Source organism: Amia ocellicauda, chromosome 12, assembly GCF_036373705.1.
Source record: "Amia ocellicauda isolate fAmiCal2 chromosome 12, fAmiCal2.hap1, whole genome shotgun sequence".
NCBI classification, from domain to species: Eukaryota; Metazoa; Chordata; class Actinopteri; order Amiiformes; family Amiidae; genus Amia; species Amia ocellicauda.
Genome location: NC_089861.1, coordinates 30,358,750 through 30,376,712, shown reverse-complemented (window position 1 = coordinate 30,376,712; position 17,963 = coordinate 30,358,750). Strand labels below are relative to the sequence as shown.

The following is a 17,963-nucleotide window of genomic DNA, read 5'->3' as shown; positions in this document are numbered from 1 at the left end:
GATTGGTCGGCCACTTGTCCATGATCATACTAAAGTTGCCATAGGATCTGGGAGCTCTGATTGGACCGTGGTCGGACTCTGGTCGGACCCCAGTGTCAGTGCTTTCCTATCGGGTTTAACAGGCCTGAATAAACCCTGGGCTGCCATATTCAACCTCCCTTGGATATCCATCAAGGTGTGTTCCCACAGTCCAGGGCAGGAAAGCAGACTAGCATACACAGCTGAACCCCCCCCACCCCCCCCACACACACACACACACACACACACATCCTCCGACTGCAATCTAAACTTGCAGTAGATTAAGAGAGCAGAGTCTCTTTGCTAAGTAAACAGTGTGGAAGTGAACCTCACTGGATTTTAATTAAAGGGGCTTATTGGTTCAAAGAGATGGAGGGATGGAGGGATGGAGGAATGGAGGGAGGGTGGTTAAGATCACTTAGGATGGAAGAGTCTCAGTCCATCTCTCCTTCTCCTCCCTTTTTCTTCTCCTCCTCCATCTCCAGATCACTGGTTTGGTGAGAAAGGCAAACAAGGTCCTCAGAGAGCGAGAGGGAGAGGGAGAGAATAGGAGAAAGAGGATGAAGGGAAAGGAAAAGGAGGAGGATGAGAGGGGCAAAGAGGGATGGAAGGAGAGTGAGAGTGAGGGGTGGAAGGATAGTGAGAGTGAAATGTGTGTCAGTCATGGGGGACTTTATTTTCCTCGCCCTCTCATCCTGACCCTCTCTCTCTCTCTGCCTCTCTCACTCTCTCTCTATCTCTCCCTCACACACTCACTCTCTCTCTCTCACACCTGTTATGATTCAGCAGTCCTTACACACACTCACACTCACTCTCTCTCTCTCTCTCTCTCTCTCTTACACACACATACACACACACACCTCTGCTAATTACACAAGACAGATAATTAGGATAAAGTGCGGAGGCGCTCCCACACAAAGGCGGAGGAAAGACAAGACAAGGGATCTTAACCTCAGTGAGCTGAAACACTAAGCCCCCCACTCCCTCCCCATTGCTATTAATTGGTGTGAAAACAGAGGTCTGGGTCACCCTCCACCCCGCACTTAAAAAGGCACCCAGTCGGTCATACCTTTTACAGAAATTGCCACAGATGCACAGAGAGAGAGAAGGAGATTGGGTGACTTAAAGCAAACAAAACACCAAACACCACTAGAAAAAAAACATGTATGTACTGCAAATGAATTGCTGCTGCAGAGTCACTGACTAGACTGGACTGGACTGGACTGCTGCAGAGTCACTGACTGGACTGGACTAGACTGGACTGGACTGGACTGGACTGGACTGCTGCAGAGTCACTGACTGGACTGGACTGGATTGGACTGGATTGCTGCAGAGTCACTGACTGGATTGGACTGGACTGGACTGGCCTGGACTGCTGCAAGGATACTGACTGGACTGGACTAGACTGGACTGGACTAGACTGTACTGGACTGCTGCAGAGTCACTGACTGCACTGGACTGGACTGGACTGGACTGCTGCAGAGTCACTGACTGGACTGGACTGGACTGGACTGGACTAGACTGTACTGGACTGCTGCAGAGTCACTGACTGCACTGGACTGGACTGGACTGGACTGCTGCAGAGTCACTGACTGGACTGGACTGGACTGGACTGGACTGTTGCGGAGTCACTGACTGGACTGGACTGGACTATTGAAATGGTCAAATAAGAGTGCCCAAATCCTATGGGCAACTTTCCCAGGGTAAATGTGCAAAATAATAACAATAAATAATATATATATATATATATATATATATATATATATATATATATATATATATACACTCACCTAAAGGATTATTAGGAACACCATACTAATACTGTGTTTGACCCCCTTTCGCCTTCAGAACTGCCTTAATTCTACGTGGCGTTGATTCAACAAGGTGCTGAAAGCATTCTTTAGAAATGTTGGCCCATATTGATAGGATAGCATCTTGCAGTTGATGGAGATTTGTGGGATGCACATCCAGGGCACGAAGCTCCCGTTCCACCACATCCCAAAGATGCTCTATTGGGTTGAGATCTGGTGACTGTGGGGGCCAGTTTAGTACAGTGAACTAATTGTCATGTTCAAGAAACCAATTTGAAATGATTGGACCTTTGTGACATGGTGCATTATCCTGCTGGAAGTAGCCATCAGAGGATGGGTACATGGTGGTCATAAAGGGATGGACATGGTCAGAAACAATGCTCAGGTAGGCCGTGGCATTTAAACGATGCCCAATTGGCACTAAGGGGCCTAAAGTGTGCCAAGAAAACATCCCCCACACCATTACACCACCACCACCAGCCTGCACAGTGGTAACAAGGCATGATGGATCCATGTTCTCATTCTGTTTACGCCAAATTCTGACTCTACCATCTGAATGTCTCAACAGAAATCGAGACTCATCAGACCAGGCAACATTTTTCCAGTCTTCAACTGTCCAATTTTGGTGAGCTTGTGTAAATTGTAGCCTCTTTTTCCTATTTGTAGTGGAGATGAGTGGTACCCGGTGGGGTCTTCTGCTGTTGTAGCCCATCCGCCTCAAGGTTGTACGTGTTGTGGCTTCACAAATGCTTTGCTGCATACCTCGGTTGTAACGAGTGGTTATTTCAGTCAAAGTTGCTCTTCTATCAGCTTGAATCAGTCGGCCCATTCTCTTCTGACCTCTAGCATCAACAAGGCATGTTTGCCCACAGGACTGCCGCATACTGGATGTTTTTCCCTTTTCACACCATTCTTTGTAAACCCTAGAAATGGTTGTGCATGAAAATCCCAGTAACTGAGCAGATTGTGAAATACTCAGACCGGCCCGTCTAGCACCAACAACCATGCCACGCTCAAAATTGCTTAAATCACCTTTCTTTCCCATTCAGACATTCAGTTTGGAGTTCAGGAGATTGTCTTGACCAGGACCACACCCCTAAATGCATTGAAGCAACTGCCATGTGATTGGTTGGTTGGATAATTGCATTAATGAGAAATTGAACAGGTGTTCCTAATAATCCTTTAGGTGAGTGTATATATATATATATATATACACACACACACATACAACAATATAAATTAATACATTCAATCATATAATTAATTAACATCACTTAGCAGGCAGACATTCGAACAATTTGAAGGTCATGATAATAATTTATAATAATAATTACAATAACAGCAACAATCATAATCACAGCCACTCCAATAATGAGCTGCAATGGTGTGCCATGGAGCCTCAGGTTGCTGTAATACTCCAGCTGAGAGACAGCAAGGCAGGCCCCGAGCAGAAGGCCAGTGACTAATCGGAAACATCACATCACCCTGCCTGCGGGCCCAAAGCAAATAGCCTTTTAGGTGCCTGAGTGAGCATGTACGAGGTCCGCGCTGATCCCAATTTTTCAGGTCAGCATTGCATTACCGCAGTGATGTGCTCGCCAGCATCTGCTTCTCCGCTTGATACAGGGCCCCTGTTTCCTCGCCAGACACGGGCAGGGATGGCGGTGTGTGAGTGTGAGTGGGTTGCAGTGTGTGAGGGGCTGTTGTTGTGTGTTTTTTTGTATTTAGGTGTGATGTGTTTCTGTGCATTATGGTTTTGGTGTGTCTCTTTGTGTTATCTCTGTTTATCCATCTATCTGTCTATTTGTTTAACTGTCCATCCCTCTCTATCTGTCTGGCTGTCTTTCTGGCTGTCACCATACATGTCTCTCTCTGTCTGTCTCTCTGTCTGTTTATCTCTGTCTATCTGTCAATTTGTCTATCTAATCATCTATTTATCAATCTGTCTATATTTCTGTTTGTCTGTCATTCTGTCTGAATATCTCCATCTATTTATTTACCTTTGGCTCTTTAAACACACACACACACACACACACACACACACACACACACACACACACACACACACACAGATAAATGGATACAGATAATCCTGAGTAATCCTACCTACATACAAATTTATTATCTCTCCCTCTCTCTGTCTCTCCCTCTCCCTCTCAGTCACTCTCTTTCTCTCTCTCTCTCTCTCTCTCTCTCTCTCTCTTTCTCTTCATGCATTCTCTCTCTCCAGTTTTCTCCTCTCCAGTACTATCACTCAGTTAATCTGTAACTGCCTGGGGAACTGCTCAAATCCTCCTACAACTATATTCCTTTGCATCTCTTCCTCCCTCTCCCTACCTCTATCTTCCTCCCCCCCTCTCTCTCCCTCTCTCCCTCTCTCCTTCTCAGCCCTGGTCCTGCAGAGACACAGTACAGTCCAGTACAGCAGGGTCTGCAGCCCTAGTCCTGAATAGACACAATACTATATTTGCTCACACAATACATACACTATAATACCACCACTAATGTGAGTGCGATCCCCTTTCTGTTTACTTATTCTTATGTTCTTAGCCGTGGAATTCTCAATTAACCCGTTCGGTCACGGAGTTTCGTCAGCCATCTCTTCCAACAGTATCAGGTTTAGGAGAGGGTCAAAAATTAGTTCCAGATCTCAGAAAACTCCCGTCCCCCCCGTCCCCTCTCTGCCTGCTCCCACACATATAGGTATCTCAATTGCACCTGGAGCACAGAAACCATATCCTAATCCGTCGCTATAGCAACATGACAAAGAACCCCCCGTTTGTCTTTCTGGGATTTCAGACGCGCCTTTTAATGTGCCGCTGTCCCTTCGTGTGTCCCGATTCAGGGAGGAAAGAAGAGAAAGGGCAAAGTTTCTCCCCCCAAGGTAATGACAAGGGTATCCATTACCTTTCTCCTCTAAACTGTAAAATAATCCCACCATTGACATGAACCCCTGGGCAACACGGCACACTAGAGGAGGTGGTCCGAACTCTGATTCAAGCCTAGTGAAACTAAGCATTGTAATCTAACTGGTTTCTATAGAGTGGTACATTTACCCCCCCCCCAGCACACGTAAGCACACCTCTTGTTTTTACACAGCTCAGTTAGTCATTTGTTTTACACTTTTGATCCATAGAATGCTGCACTGTGCTGTATTGTGCTGTTCTGTACTATGCTTCACTGTATTGTATTGTGCTGTACTGTACTATATTGTGCTGTACTTTAATGTATTGTGCTGCATTGCACTGTGCTGTACTTTACTGTATTGTGTGGTACTGTGCTGTAGTTTACTGCATTGTGCTGTGCTATACTCTACTGTGCCGTTCTTTACTTTATTTTGCTGTACCCTGCTGTACTTTACTGTGCTGTACTGTAAGCTGTACTTTACTGTATTGTGCTGTACTCAGCCTTACTTTACTGTACTGTATTGTGCTGTACTCTGCTGTGCTGTACTTTACTGTACTGTGCTGTGCTGTACCTTTTGGTATTGAGCTATACTATAATTTATTGTATTGTGCTGTACTGAATTGTATTGTATTGTGCTGTACTTTACTGTATTGTGCTGTACTGTGCTGTACTTTGCTATATTGTGCTGTACAGTGCTGTACTTTCCTGTATTGTGCTGTATTCTACTGTTCTGTTACCATGCTCGATTACTGTATTCTCCCCCGCAGCGCAGTGCAGTCAGGGCCCTGGCCCTGCAGCCCATCCTGTCCCTTTAAGTGGAGTCTGGGGTTTTCCCTGACTGCATCCCCATCCTCTCTGCCCACCCCCACTCCTGTGCTCGTCACTGACATGTCCAGGAAGACGAAGCATTCTTAATTAGACAGCTCTGCTTTGACTAATGACTCCATAAAGGGCACGCCGCCCTCAAGACAGAAACGCTAATTTTAACTCACAGAATCAACCCCTCCAAACACACACTCTCTCTCTCTCTCTCTCTCTCTCTTACACACACACACACACACACACACATACACACACACGCACACACACACACACATACAAACTCACACACACACTCTCTTTATCTCTCTGTCTCACACACAGACACACACTCTCTTGCAAAGTCCTTAACTTTGGTTCTTGGCCTTGCAAATAGTGTGTGTGTGTTAGAGAGAGAGAGAGAGAGAGAGAGATGTACATATATAGATGTCTATATACACAGATACGGAGTCATGTGAAAGTATGTATGTAAGTATGTATGTATAATTAATATAGATGGTTTAAAGACTTCCTGCCTCTAGCTTTAGAATGGCCAGCCATGAATTCGGCCTGACAAGCCTCAGCGAATTTGCTGACTTAGAAGAAAACACACAGGGATGGAGAGAGATGGGGAGATGGGGAGATAGAGGGAGAGAGAGGTGGGGAGTAGAAAGAGAGGAAGAGGGAGAGCGAGATAAAGGGAGGGAGGAGATAGAGAGGGGAGAGGGAAATACAGGGAGAGGTAGATACAGGCAGAGAAGGAGATACAAAGGGAGAGATGGAGAGCGAGGTGGGGGATGAAAAAGTACAGTGTGTTCTTTCCCTTTGTTATTGGACTCCAAAAGCATTTCTTTTTGTGGCAGGATAGAGTCAGGGGTGTCAACGAAGCCAGAAACTCTACTTTTCCTATTTCCATTTTCTTTCCCTCCCGCCCTGAGTTCCTCACTATGGCTTTCCTGTGGAGAAACTAAATTCTCGCAGCCAATGTCCTCATTCCTACATTCTCGGACGGTGAGAGTCTTTGGGGGGGGGATTGAGAGTTCTGGGATCAAAGCGTCACCCATTGTCTTTGTGTTTGTGTACGGCGGGGGGGTTAGGGGAGTAAAGCTTGCCCAATTAGGAACATCATAAACCATACACACACAGACCCCCAAACAGCTGAGTACAAGACACAGAACACAATAGCTAACTCTTTATCACCGGCATCCTGCAGAGGAAAAGTAGTTGATTAGATTAGACAGGATCTACCGCCCCCCCCCCTCTCTTTCTATTGCTCTCACACACTGGGGTTAGAAAAAAAAGTTTGTGAAATAAGAGCAGAGAGTGGGTTGGGGGGTGGTATTATCTAAATACAATGGGTTCTCTCATTGTGGGTCTTGTTTGCTAGGATTACAATGAGACACAGGAGGGTGGCCTAACTACTACAGCACAGTGCCATCCTTTGTTATTATGACCCACCCCACCACCCTCTTCCCCACGTCTCTGTAGAATCAAACAGGAAACAGGGAGAGAGAGGAAGATAAGGGATGGAGAGCAACTCTGAGAAAAGCAAAAGAGGTAGAGCGCGACTTGAGACAAGAGAGAGAGTAAGAGAGACACAGCGAGTCTCCGAGGAAAAGGTAGTCGCGATAGAGAAAGAGAGGCAGGGGAAGAGGTTGAGAGAGAGAAGGTGGCGAGAGAAGGAGGGAAAGAGGGAGAGGTAGAAGGATACTTTGAGAAAATGGGTGGTAGATGGAGAGAAAGCGAGAATAATTGTAAATATATTCTTCTACTTTGGGCTGTCACTTTCTGTCTGTCTCTCATCCTCTCCCTCTCTCCCTCTCTCTCAAAAGATTCAGAAGAGCTGGGGTTTCCAGTTTGTCAGAAGACATGACACGTTCTGAATTGCGCACAGTGTCCTGCAGAATCGGTTTTATAGATAGATACAGATATATAGAGAGAAAGAGATATCTTTGTCCTCTTTGCTCAGTTTGACAGGAACGGCTGACGATTATGTCACAAGATGCACTGAACCCAGATTCTGCTCTCCGCTCAACCAAGAACGAAATGGAGAGAGAGAGAGAGAGAGAGAGAGAGAGAGAGAGGAAAGGTAATCGGAAAACAGAGAGGCCACCGCGATCCCTTCTCAGCTTCAGAATGAAATAATGCTGCATCTACAAAGCACTCCCTGGTTTCAATCTCTGTTCAATCTCACTTTGCAAAATAAATGTACTCTAGAGTTGTTAGTGGGCTTTTCCCCATTCATTGAATACCACTAATGTGGAACAAGTGGTAGCTTTACAAGTGATCGCTGCTATACACCTTTAATAGACAGTGATTGATTGATGATGTTGATATTTTGATTTCTGTTTATTTCTCTCTTCCCTGGAAGTCTGCAAAAAATCTATGAAAAATGCAAGAACACTGTAAAGAAATGTGAGTGTCATCTCTGTGACCACCTCGGAAAAAACTCCCAGACGCCGCGCTATAAATTATTTGAGAGACTAAGGACGGGGAGACGGGCCAGTGGGAGCAATACGTCGTCTACTGGAGAATCGCAGGCCAGCAATTATTATTATTATTATTATTATTATTATTATTATTATTATTATTATTATTACTACTACTATTAATAATGCTCAATCATTTTTGTTCAGCGCTCCTCTGGGTTTCCTGAGGGGAGTGTTTCTGTATGAGCAAAAGGGCGATTTTGCTTCTTGTCTCTTCTCGTCTCATTACATTACTTTTGAAAATGACGCTACACGGATTTCGCGTTTCCTCCGAAGAGGCCAACGTTTTCAGGATGTTGTCCTTAACGCTTGAGTCTGGTTGAAATTGGACTCCTTAGAATTACCCTATCACTGTGCTATTAAGCTACTGATCTGTCTTTACACAGCCATTTGCATTAATTTCTCTTGAATTGGACCAAACTGCCGTACACTAACCACCTTTGTCTCCGGTCTCTCTGTCCCCATTTCTCTCTCTCTCTCAGATCTCTCTCCACTCCTTGTCTCTTTCTGTCCTTGACGTTTTCCCCCCCACCCTTCTTTCTCTCACTCATTCCCTAAGACAGTCCCAGCATTAGTAAGATGCAGTTAAGATGGTTTAAGGACACTAGATTTCTGTCACACTGACTCCCCCCCCCCCTTTTGCATAGCATCAGGCTGAAGGGGGAAAAAAATGCTGTGATCTCTCAAGTCTCCCTTTGAACTGGTCCCTGGGAGACTCTGCAACCCAAGGCTAAAGGTTCCAAAAGAATTCATTGAAGATTCTGAGGAATTTTGATGTCAGCGCTGCCGAGTTCCACTGGGAGCCCCAGAATAGGACAGCCCAGGAAAGCAGATTGCAACGGAAGCAGAGAAGTCAGTCTGTCTGTCTGCCTGTGTCTGTGTGTTTATCTATCTGTAAATCTGTAAATGGACATGATTTAAAAAATAAATGCTGATGCACATGTGGGACTTTAATGATGAAAATAAACATGGATTGTCTGTCTGACTGTCTGTTTGTGGTCAGCCATCATTCTGGTCATTTTCTCTAGTTTCCTGTCGATTTCTATATCGGACTCTCTGTAGATCTAGGTAGGAAGAGAGTCCACAGCACACAATGATGCGCTGCACTAAAAAAAACAAGTTATTAATAAATGGAGTAATTAGTAAATTAAAATGGACTGAAATGGATAATGCTCATGATACAGAAAACAACACACAGTCAGCCCCCTCCCGGCCGCACAGAGCCAGGCAGCGCAGTGTGTTGGCATGTAGGCTGGTATGTGGTAGTGCAGCGCAGTGTGTTGTGTGGTGTTGTGTTGCAGTACAGTCTTTAGTGATGTGTTGCAGTGCAGTATGTATAGTGTTGTGTGTAGTGTCGTGCTGTTACTGTACATTACACTGTGTTGGAGCTGTTCAGTGTACTGGTCGCTCTCCAGGTCCGCGGCCGGTCGCCATCTGTCCGCTGCTGGCGAGCTTTCCCCCCGGCCTACCCGAACAGCTGCCGCCTGTCTGTCATGGACTGCATGCCCTGTACCTGCGCCCTACCTCTCGTTGAGATTACTACCACATAGCCTATGTAAAATAGTTTTATATTCATTTCAGATTCTCACAAAACGAAGACACACATCTTATAACGAGGGACACCGTTCCCAACGCCAAGAACGTTTGTCTTCTTTGTGACACCACAAAGTCTTATAAACGACTGTGGTTCCGAAAGACTGCAGCGGTAGGACAATAAGAAACAACTGAAATAGTCCGATGAATAATAAAATAACTCTGTATGTACAGGCGCTGTTAAACCACGTTGGTGTTTGTGGTTACAGCGCAAGACGCCAAGGAATGCAGGAACCCACCTTTTTATATTTAGGAATGTGCGTCAGTTACAGCTCTGATGACCCCTATAGACAATACAGGTCAAGGTTTATTAATATCGCGGTAGTGAGCAGGACTTTTCTCGGAAGAGAGAGAGAAAGAGAGAGAGAGAGAGAGAGAGAGAGAGAGAGAGAGAGAGAGAGAGAGAGAGTACAAGGGACAGTGGCCAGTGACACGCAAACAGTTTCTGAATATCTGGCTATTAAACGCCCCCATAGTATCATAAGCAGAATATTTCGAATTAACCCTACACAACTTGATGTACTTGAAGTTTAAATTATATATAATTTAAACTTCAAGTGTATATATATATATATATATATATATATATATATATATATATATATATATAATTTGATTCATTTTTGATTAGGAAAAAATAATTTGTAATATCTCCCTTAATATCAGCCACTGTATGCAAAATTAATACGATTATATGTGTGTCTGTGTGTGCAATCAACAAGCATGTATGGATGTATGAAGGCCCTATCTATCTATCTATCTATCTATCTATCTATCTATCTATCTATAATATATAACAATTACGTTAGCAGACACGCCCGCACTCTCTGAGGAAACGTGCCTGGCTTCGTTAGAGAGCGTCGACTTGGGTTTTCTAGTGCGTTTCCAATTTATTTCTACCAGGCATTTCATTATTCCATTATCCTCTCTCTCTCTCTCTCTCTCTCTCTCTCTCTCTCTCTCTCTCTCTCTCTCTCTGTCTCTCCAGCAAACGAATGTGGGTGTCTCTGTGTGACTGTGAGTGTGTATTCTGGAAAAAAAAACATTTAAATTTAATTACTGCCTGGCTGCGTGTCGGTGCCCTGTTTTCCAGTTATCAAAAAAAAAAGTGGGAGAGAGACGGGGGGTTGTGAGAGAGAGAGGGGGGGGGGGTGGAGGCGATTTATACACACACACACACACACACTCACACACATATAATATATATATGACACGCTTTTTCAATAGGTCTATATTAGTATAGCCTACTTTAACAATCCTGCTTCATAAAAATCCAACTGGGAAACTTAAACAAATAGATACTCGAGTCGGGGAGTGGGGTGGTGTTCATAATTGCATCAACTATACGTTGTAGGCCTATTTATCGAAACGATTTACTGTCTCTTAACTGTTTGGTTGACAGCGGCATGGTCATCAAAGTGTTTATTGGTGGTAAAACACTTTGATGACCATCCCTCAAAACACAGACAGACAACCAAGCAAACACAGCTGAGCGCATCTTCCCTTCCCGAGTCCCGAAGTTGTGCGCGCTTATTTTGGAAAGCAACAGATTGTATTGCGGGAGGAGGTGTATGGTGAATGTGTGTGTCTGTGTGACTGGACATGTGTGTGTGTGTGTGTGTGAGAGAGAGAGAGAGAGAGAGAGAGAGAGAGAGGGGGGGGGGGGGGGGGGGGGGGGGAAGATTTTGTTTGCCGAAAAAAAAAAGTAGGTTAAGCACGTCGCCTTGCTTAAAAAGGACGGTTCCACTCAGAAATCCCTTTAAGTACCCGCGGCCGACGCCGGCGCTTTGAACTCCATCTTTCGCAGTGAGGGAAGCTGCACGACGTTAGCAAAACCAAATCGCCCAATCTTTATATATATATATATATATATATATGGTGGTATATCCTGTATAAAAGTACTGATACCCCTAGACACGCAGAGCTCAATTACACAGGCAGACAGACAGACGCACAAACGTGGAGAGACGTTCCTGCAGGAGACTGTATAGGGCCTGGGTTCCCTGTGCGACTCAGAAGGTCTATAACAGTCAAGTCATTACTTTTATTTCATTTCTGTTGACTATGTTGTTTTGTTTAGTGATGTATTATTTTATTTTATTACCTTTAAATGGTCTTTAAGAGCATGTTTTACCCGGGCAGCCGAGTGATGAAAATGGTGACTTTTACCGGCGAGTAAGTGCTTTACGGATTTACCCCACGGCACCGAGCGCTTTTAAACGAGAGAGAGAGAGAGAGAGAGGGATGGAGGGAGGGAGAGATAGAGATAGAGAATGCACGCCCAGTTCCACTAGGGGAGAGAATGGTGAATTAAACAACTGGGGCATAGCTATTTATACTGGCTATATACTTACTCGCGTTTTTCATGCGCCTTTTCCATCACTTAAACTTTCATGGGAAAGGGGGCGTCTGCTAAGGAATGGATTATTAATTAATTTATTGATTTGTGTGTGTGTGTGTGTGTGTGTATGTGGTGGGGGGCTTTTACAATCTACCCCATAACAAGATGGGGGTAGCTCCTACCCTGTCCCACTGAAGCAAACGAAGAAAAACATAATCCGAATGAAATACTGCATTGACATCGTGTCGTCCACCCGCCGCATACTTCATAGCTGCTGGTTTTTGCTTTATGTATGTATGTATGTATGTATGTATGTATGTATGTATTTATGTATTTATTTATTTATTTATTTATGCGCCCTAAAGTTCATCCGACGCTCTGCAATTAAGGCGAGATTTTCTGTATTACTTAAACGAGGGAGCAGGGGAGGAAGAGAGTGGTGGTGGAGGGAGGAGGGCAGGGGGGGCAGTATAGTTTTGCAGTAGTGCTTGTCAGTAGGGGGGGTCGCTCCGCCGCGTTAAGAGCGCCGTGTACTGAGCGTTGTGTTTTGAAGCTTATCAGCCGGGCTTCTGCGCTCCATTCAGCGGAATGAAGAAGCACCGATTTTACACATTTTACGAGCAAATACAGCGTGAACCGTGACACCTGCGGTCAATGCATTGTGTTCCCAAGGCTGGTATACTGCGGATTTTTTAAATAGACTCTCTCCCTCTCTCTCTCTCTCTCTCTCTCTCTCTCTCTCTCTCTCTCTCTCTCTCTCTCTCTCTCTCTCTCCTTTCTCCCTCACTCACCAGATCTTTATTTTCTCAAGCCACAGAAGACCCTGTGAATCCACACTTGTGCATGTATGATGATGATGATGATTTTTATTTTTTTTAAACCTCGTATCGCTGCTTCAGCCTCAGCCCGGCCTGAGACACACACTTAGGTTAAGATAGCCGCAGCGAACGGAGAGGCACACCAACCAAACACCAACATCAAACTGCCCACATCTACACTGAAACGTATCAGAGAGGACTGTCCCAACTTTGTGCTAATGCAACAGCCCCACTGACACACGCACACACACACCACTGACACCCTGAAGCCAAAATGCGTCTCTTACGTGATCATACCCCCCGAAACTTGCCCCCAGCACCGCAACGACGTCAACCGCTCTGGCATCCATGTGGCCGTCCCTGACGCCCCTGTGTGGGGACTGGCAGGACTGGGGCAGCTTGTTATACATTGCGGTCCATCTCCGTGTCTGTTCTAATGCTGGACAGCTGGACGCATAACGGCAGCATCCAAAAACAAAGACCAACAAAGCCAGACAAGTAAAAGCGCCGCTTTGGGGGGTTTCAGTCATACTTTGATTTATTTGAGCACCCACCCCCCACACCACCCCCATTCTGCCCCTGCCACTCTCTGAAATCCCCCCGTGTCAGAACCCACTGTGCCCCCACCTCTCTCTCTTTGACGCAGTGGCACCGAGACTGTCCCGGTGCCCGTGGCGTCTCTCGGGGGCTCATGTCGCCACACGGAATACAAGAACAACTTCTACGATACCCCCCCCCTCCCCCCCCCCCCACACCCGACCCCCGCCTCGAGTGGTAAATGTTATAAGAAGCTGCTCCCGGACTGTCATATCGCTGCCCCCCGCGCCTTTCCCAAAACGACAGACTGCAGCGCCAATAGTAATTACTTGCGGGCACAGTCACCTGCAGAGGGTGCTGAGCGGGGTCTGTGTACCTGTAGTGGCTATAACTATAGGGACTTCTCTTTGTCAGCTCCAGCATAGGACAGTGCATACGATACATACATACATACACGATTGAATACCCAAATATACCCGGCTCCGCTATTGATGCCTCCGCCACCAAAGCCCGATATTTGTGCGTCTTGTTAAACCAGCCGATTCTTACCTTCGCCCGCAAGCATAACGACCACGACCACCCAGATCGGAAGCATTTTGATTGATCTCTCCCTGGGTCGTTCCTGCTGGGTCCGCTCCGAGTTGGGGGTCCTGTTATAGGGACAGTCGTCCGCGCCTCCGTGGATTAGTTCAGTGCAGTGCGGTACAGTGCAATGCTAATCGCTGCTCCAGGTGTTTCCACTCTTTATTTATGTATGATTCTCTCCGGGAGATTTATTTTTCTTTCAAAGGTGTCCGTTTTCCTAACTTTGCCAAGGGGAAACACGTTTTCAGCTTGGAAAACGGCATACAACAAATTATGATTAGGATTGTTATTATTATTACTTCAAAAAAACAACAACCAAAACAACAAATCCTCATTCAACGCATCTCAGTCTCCACGTCCCGTTCCGATGTTGGGGGTCCATGCAGTGCTTAAAGCCGGTAGAAATAGCTATAGCCGGGATGCAGGTATGCGCATGTAGATTTTGGAGCATCTATATAGATTTGTAAAATTGTCCAGCTTTGGGTGTATCTTCAGCCCAGGTCTGTCCTCGGTGGCTCCCCCGGAATGTGACCTTTGCCTGTCCCGCTTTCTGCGTCGCTGTCCTCGCAGCTGCAGTTATGAAAGTGTCCAACCTGTTCCCTTCTGGAATCAGGCGAGCCGTACTGTGCAGCGATGTTCCGTATGCTCTCTCTCTCTCTCTCTCTCTCTCTCTCTCTCTCTCTCTCTCTCTCTCTCTCTCGCTCTGCGCTCCCCGGGTAAACGCTATCGCAATGTACTTCTCTATATCAAGTTAATCTGTGTGTGTCCGTCTCTCTCTCTCTCTCTCTCTCTCTCTCTCTCTCTCTCTCTCTCTCTCTCTCTCTCTCTCTCTGCTCTGTCTGTGCCCTGTTCGAGCGGTAATCCACACTGACTATCATCTGCTATGTATCTTTAGGATTTAGATCTGTCAAAACTCGGGGAAAAGAAGAGGAGACTGTGCCCCCGCCCCGATTCAACTTTCCCCATTGAAGACGACCCGGGGCGTGTCTATGTGCGTTGCCCCGCCCCCTTCGGGTCGCTATATTGGTTGGTGAACGTTCCGAGCAAAAGAAGAAAAGTTTTTTTTCCTTTACCGTCTTAATGTCTGTCGCAGGTGTGGGGACCTTTTGTTTGAGGGGATGACTTGTTTTGGTAAAGGATTAACAGCTATATGGTTTTACCAGGGCGAATGGAGATATGATAGGGCAGTGTGTGTGAGTGTGTGGGTTTGTGTTTGTGTGTTTAAGTTTGTGTGTGAGTGTGGGTTTGTGTTTGTGTGTGTGTGCGCGTGTTTGAGTTTGTGTGAGTGTGTGTTTGTGTGTGCGCGTGTTTGAGTTTGTGTGAGTGTGTGTTTGTGTGTGTGAGTTTGAGTTTGTGTGAGTGTGTGTTTGTGTGTGCGCGTGTTTGAGTTTGTGTGAGTGTGTGTTTGTGTGTGTGAGTTTGAGTTTGTGTGAGTGTGTGTTTGTGTGTGCGCGTGTTTGAGTTTGTGTGAGTGTGGGTTTGTGTGTGCGCGTGTTTGAGTTTGTGTGAGTGTGTGTTTTGTGTGTGCGCGTGTTTGAGTTTGTGTGAGTGTGGGTTTGTGTGTGCGCGTGTTTGAGTTTGTGTGAGTGTGTGTTTTGTGTGTGCGCGTGTTTGAGTTTGTGTGAGTGTGTGTTTGTGTGTGTGAGTTTGAGTTTGTGTGAGTGTGTGTTTTGTGTGTGCGCGTGTTTGAGTTTGTGTGAGTGTGGGTTTGTGTGTGCGCGTGTTTGAGTTTGTGTGAGTGTGTGTTTTGTGTGTGCGCGTGTTTGAGTTTGTGTGAGTGTGTGTTTGTTTGTGTGAGTTTGAGTTTGTGTGAGTGTGGTTTTGTGTGTGTGAGTTTGAGTTTGTGTGAGTGTGTGTTTGTGTGTGCGCGTGTTTGAGTTTGTGTGAGTGTGTGTTTGTGTGTGTGAGTTTGAGTTTGTGTGAGTGTGTGTTTGTGTGTGTGAGTTTGAGTTTGTGTGAGTGTGTGTTTGTGTGTGTGAGTTTGAGTTTGTGTGAGTGTGTGTTTGTGTGTGTGAGTTTGAGTTTGTGTGAGTGTGTGGGTTTGTGTGTGTGAGTTTGAGTTGGTGTGAGTGTGTGTTTGTGTGTGTGAGTTTGAGTTTGTGTGAGTGTGTGGGTTTGTGTGCGCGTGTTTGAGTTTGTGTGAGTGTGTGTTTGTGTGTGTGAGTTTGAGTTTGTGTGAGTGTGTGTTTGTGTGTGCGCGTGTTTGAGTTTGTGTGAGTGTGGGTTTGTGTGTGCGCGTGTTTGAGTTTGTGTGAGTGTGTGTTTTGTGTGTGCGCGTGTTTGAGTTTGTGTGAGTGTGTGTTTGTTTGTGTGAGTTTGAGTTTGTGTGAGTGTGTGTTTGTGTGTGTGAGTTTGAGTTTGTGTGAGTGTGGTTTTGTGTGTGTGAGTTTGAGTTTGTGTGAGTGTGTGTTTGTGTGTGCGCGTGTTTGAGTTTGTGTGAGTGTGTGTTTGTGTGTGTGAGTTTGAGTTTGTGTGAGTGTGTGTTTGTGTGTGTGAGTTTGAGTTTGTGTGAGTGTGTGTTTGTGTGTGTGAGTTTGAGTTTGTGTGAGTGTGTGTTTGTGTGTGTGAGTTTGAGTTTGTGTGAGTGTGTGGGTTTGTGTGTGTGAGTTTGAGTTTGTGTGAGTGTGTGTTTGTGTGTGTGAGTTTGAGTTTGTGTGAGTGTGTGGGTTTGTGTGCGCGTGTTTGAGTTTGTGTGAGTGTGTGTTTGTGTGTGTGAGTTTGAGTTTGTGTGAGTGTGTGTTTGTGTGTGCGCGTGTTTGAGTTTGTGTGAGTGTGTGTTTGTGTGTGTGAGTTTGAGTTTGTGTGAGTGTATGTTTGTGTGTGCGCGTGTTTGAGTTTGTGTGAGTGTGTGTTTGTGTGTGCGCGTGTTTGAGTTTGTGTGAGTGTGTGTGTTTGTGTGTGTGAGTTTGAGTGAGTGTGTGTTTGTGTGTGCGCGTGTTTGAGTTTGTGTGAGTGTGTGTTTGTGTGTGCGCGTGTTTGAGTTTGTGTGAGTCTGTGTGTTTGTGTGTGTGAGTTTGAGTTTGTGTGAGTGTGTGTTTGTGTGTGCGCGTGTTTGAGTTTGTGTGAGTGTGGGTTTGTGTGTGCGCGTGTTTGAGTTTGTGTGAGTGTGTGTTTTGTGTGTGCGCGTGTTTGAGTTTGTGTGAGTGTGTGTTTGTGTGTGTGAGTTTGAGTTTGTGTGAGTGTGTGTTTGTGTGTGCGCGTGTTTGAGTTTGTGTGAGTGGTGGGTTTGTGTGTGTGAGTTTGAGTTTGTGTGAGTGTGTGTTTGTGTGTGTGAGTTTGAGTTTGTGTGAGTGTGTGTTTGTGTGTGCGCGTGTTTGAGTTTGTGTGAGTGTGTGTTTGTGTGTGTGAGTTTGAGTTTTGTGTGAGTGTGTGTTTTGTGTGTGCGCGTGTTTGAGTTTGTGTGAGTGTGTGTTTGTGTGTGTGAGTTTGAGTTTGTGTGAGTGTGTGTTTGTGTGTGCGCGTGTTTGAGTTTGTGTGAGTGTGTGGGTTTGTGTGTGTGAGTTTGAGTTTGTGTGAGTGTGTGTTTGTGTGTGTGAGTTTGAGTTTGTGTGAGTGTGTGTTTGTGTGTGTGAGTTTGAGTTTGTGTGAGTGTGTGTTTGTGTGTGCGCGTGTTTGAGTTTGTGTGAGTGTGTGTTTGTGTGTGCGCGTGTTTGAGTTTGTGTGAGTGTGTGTGTGTGAGTGTGTGTTTGTGTGTGTGAGTTTGAGTTTGTGTGAGTGTGGGTTTGTGTGTGCGCGTGTTTGAGTTTGTGTGAGTGTGTGTTTGTGTGTGTGAGTTTGAGTTTGTGTGAGTGTGTGTTTGTGTGTGTGAGTTTGAGTTTGTGTGAGTGTGTGTTTGTGTGTGTGAGTTTGAGTTTGTGTGAGTGTGGGTTTGACTGTCTGTGTGTGAGGGGGGTGTTAAAAGGTATAAGCACGTGCAAAAAACATCCTGTTTGCTTCTCACCCAGCCGTCAGGTACGGAGTCCTTTACTGAATGCTAATCGGGTCTAGCAACAATACTGCCGCTATTTCAATACAACACACTAACATTCTCTGCCTTTTCTGCTGCAACTGACTGTGGCGACCCCCA

The 17,963-nt window shown here is 45.6% G+C and overlaps 1 protein-coding gene across 1 annotated transcript in view; it reads right to left on the bottom strand.

Annotated features, from left to right (window-relative positions):
- The window catches only part of kirrel3l (kirre like nephrin family adhesion molecule 3, like), a 34,577-nt gene extending 19,856 nt beyond the window's left edge, over nt 1-14,721 (bottom strand). The window contains exon 1 of the mRNA XM_066719235.1: nt 13,862-14,721. Within this exon, the coding sequence (XP_066575332.1) occupies nt 13,862-13,907 (46 nt within the window). The 5' untranslated portion in view covers nt 13,908-14,721. The remainder of the gene's footprint in view (nt 1-13,861) is intronic.
- Nucleotides 14,722-17,963: the final 3,242 nt, after the last annotated feature.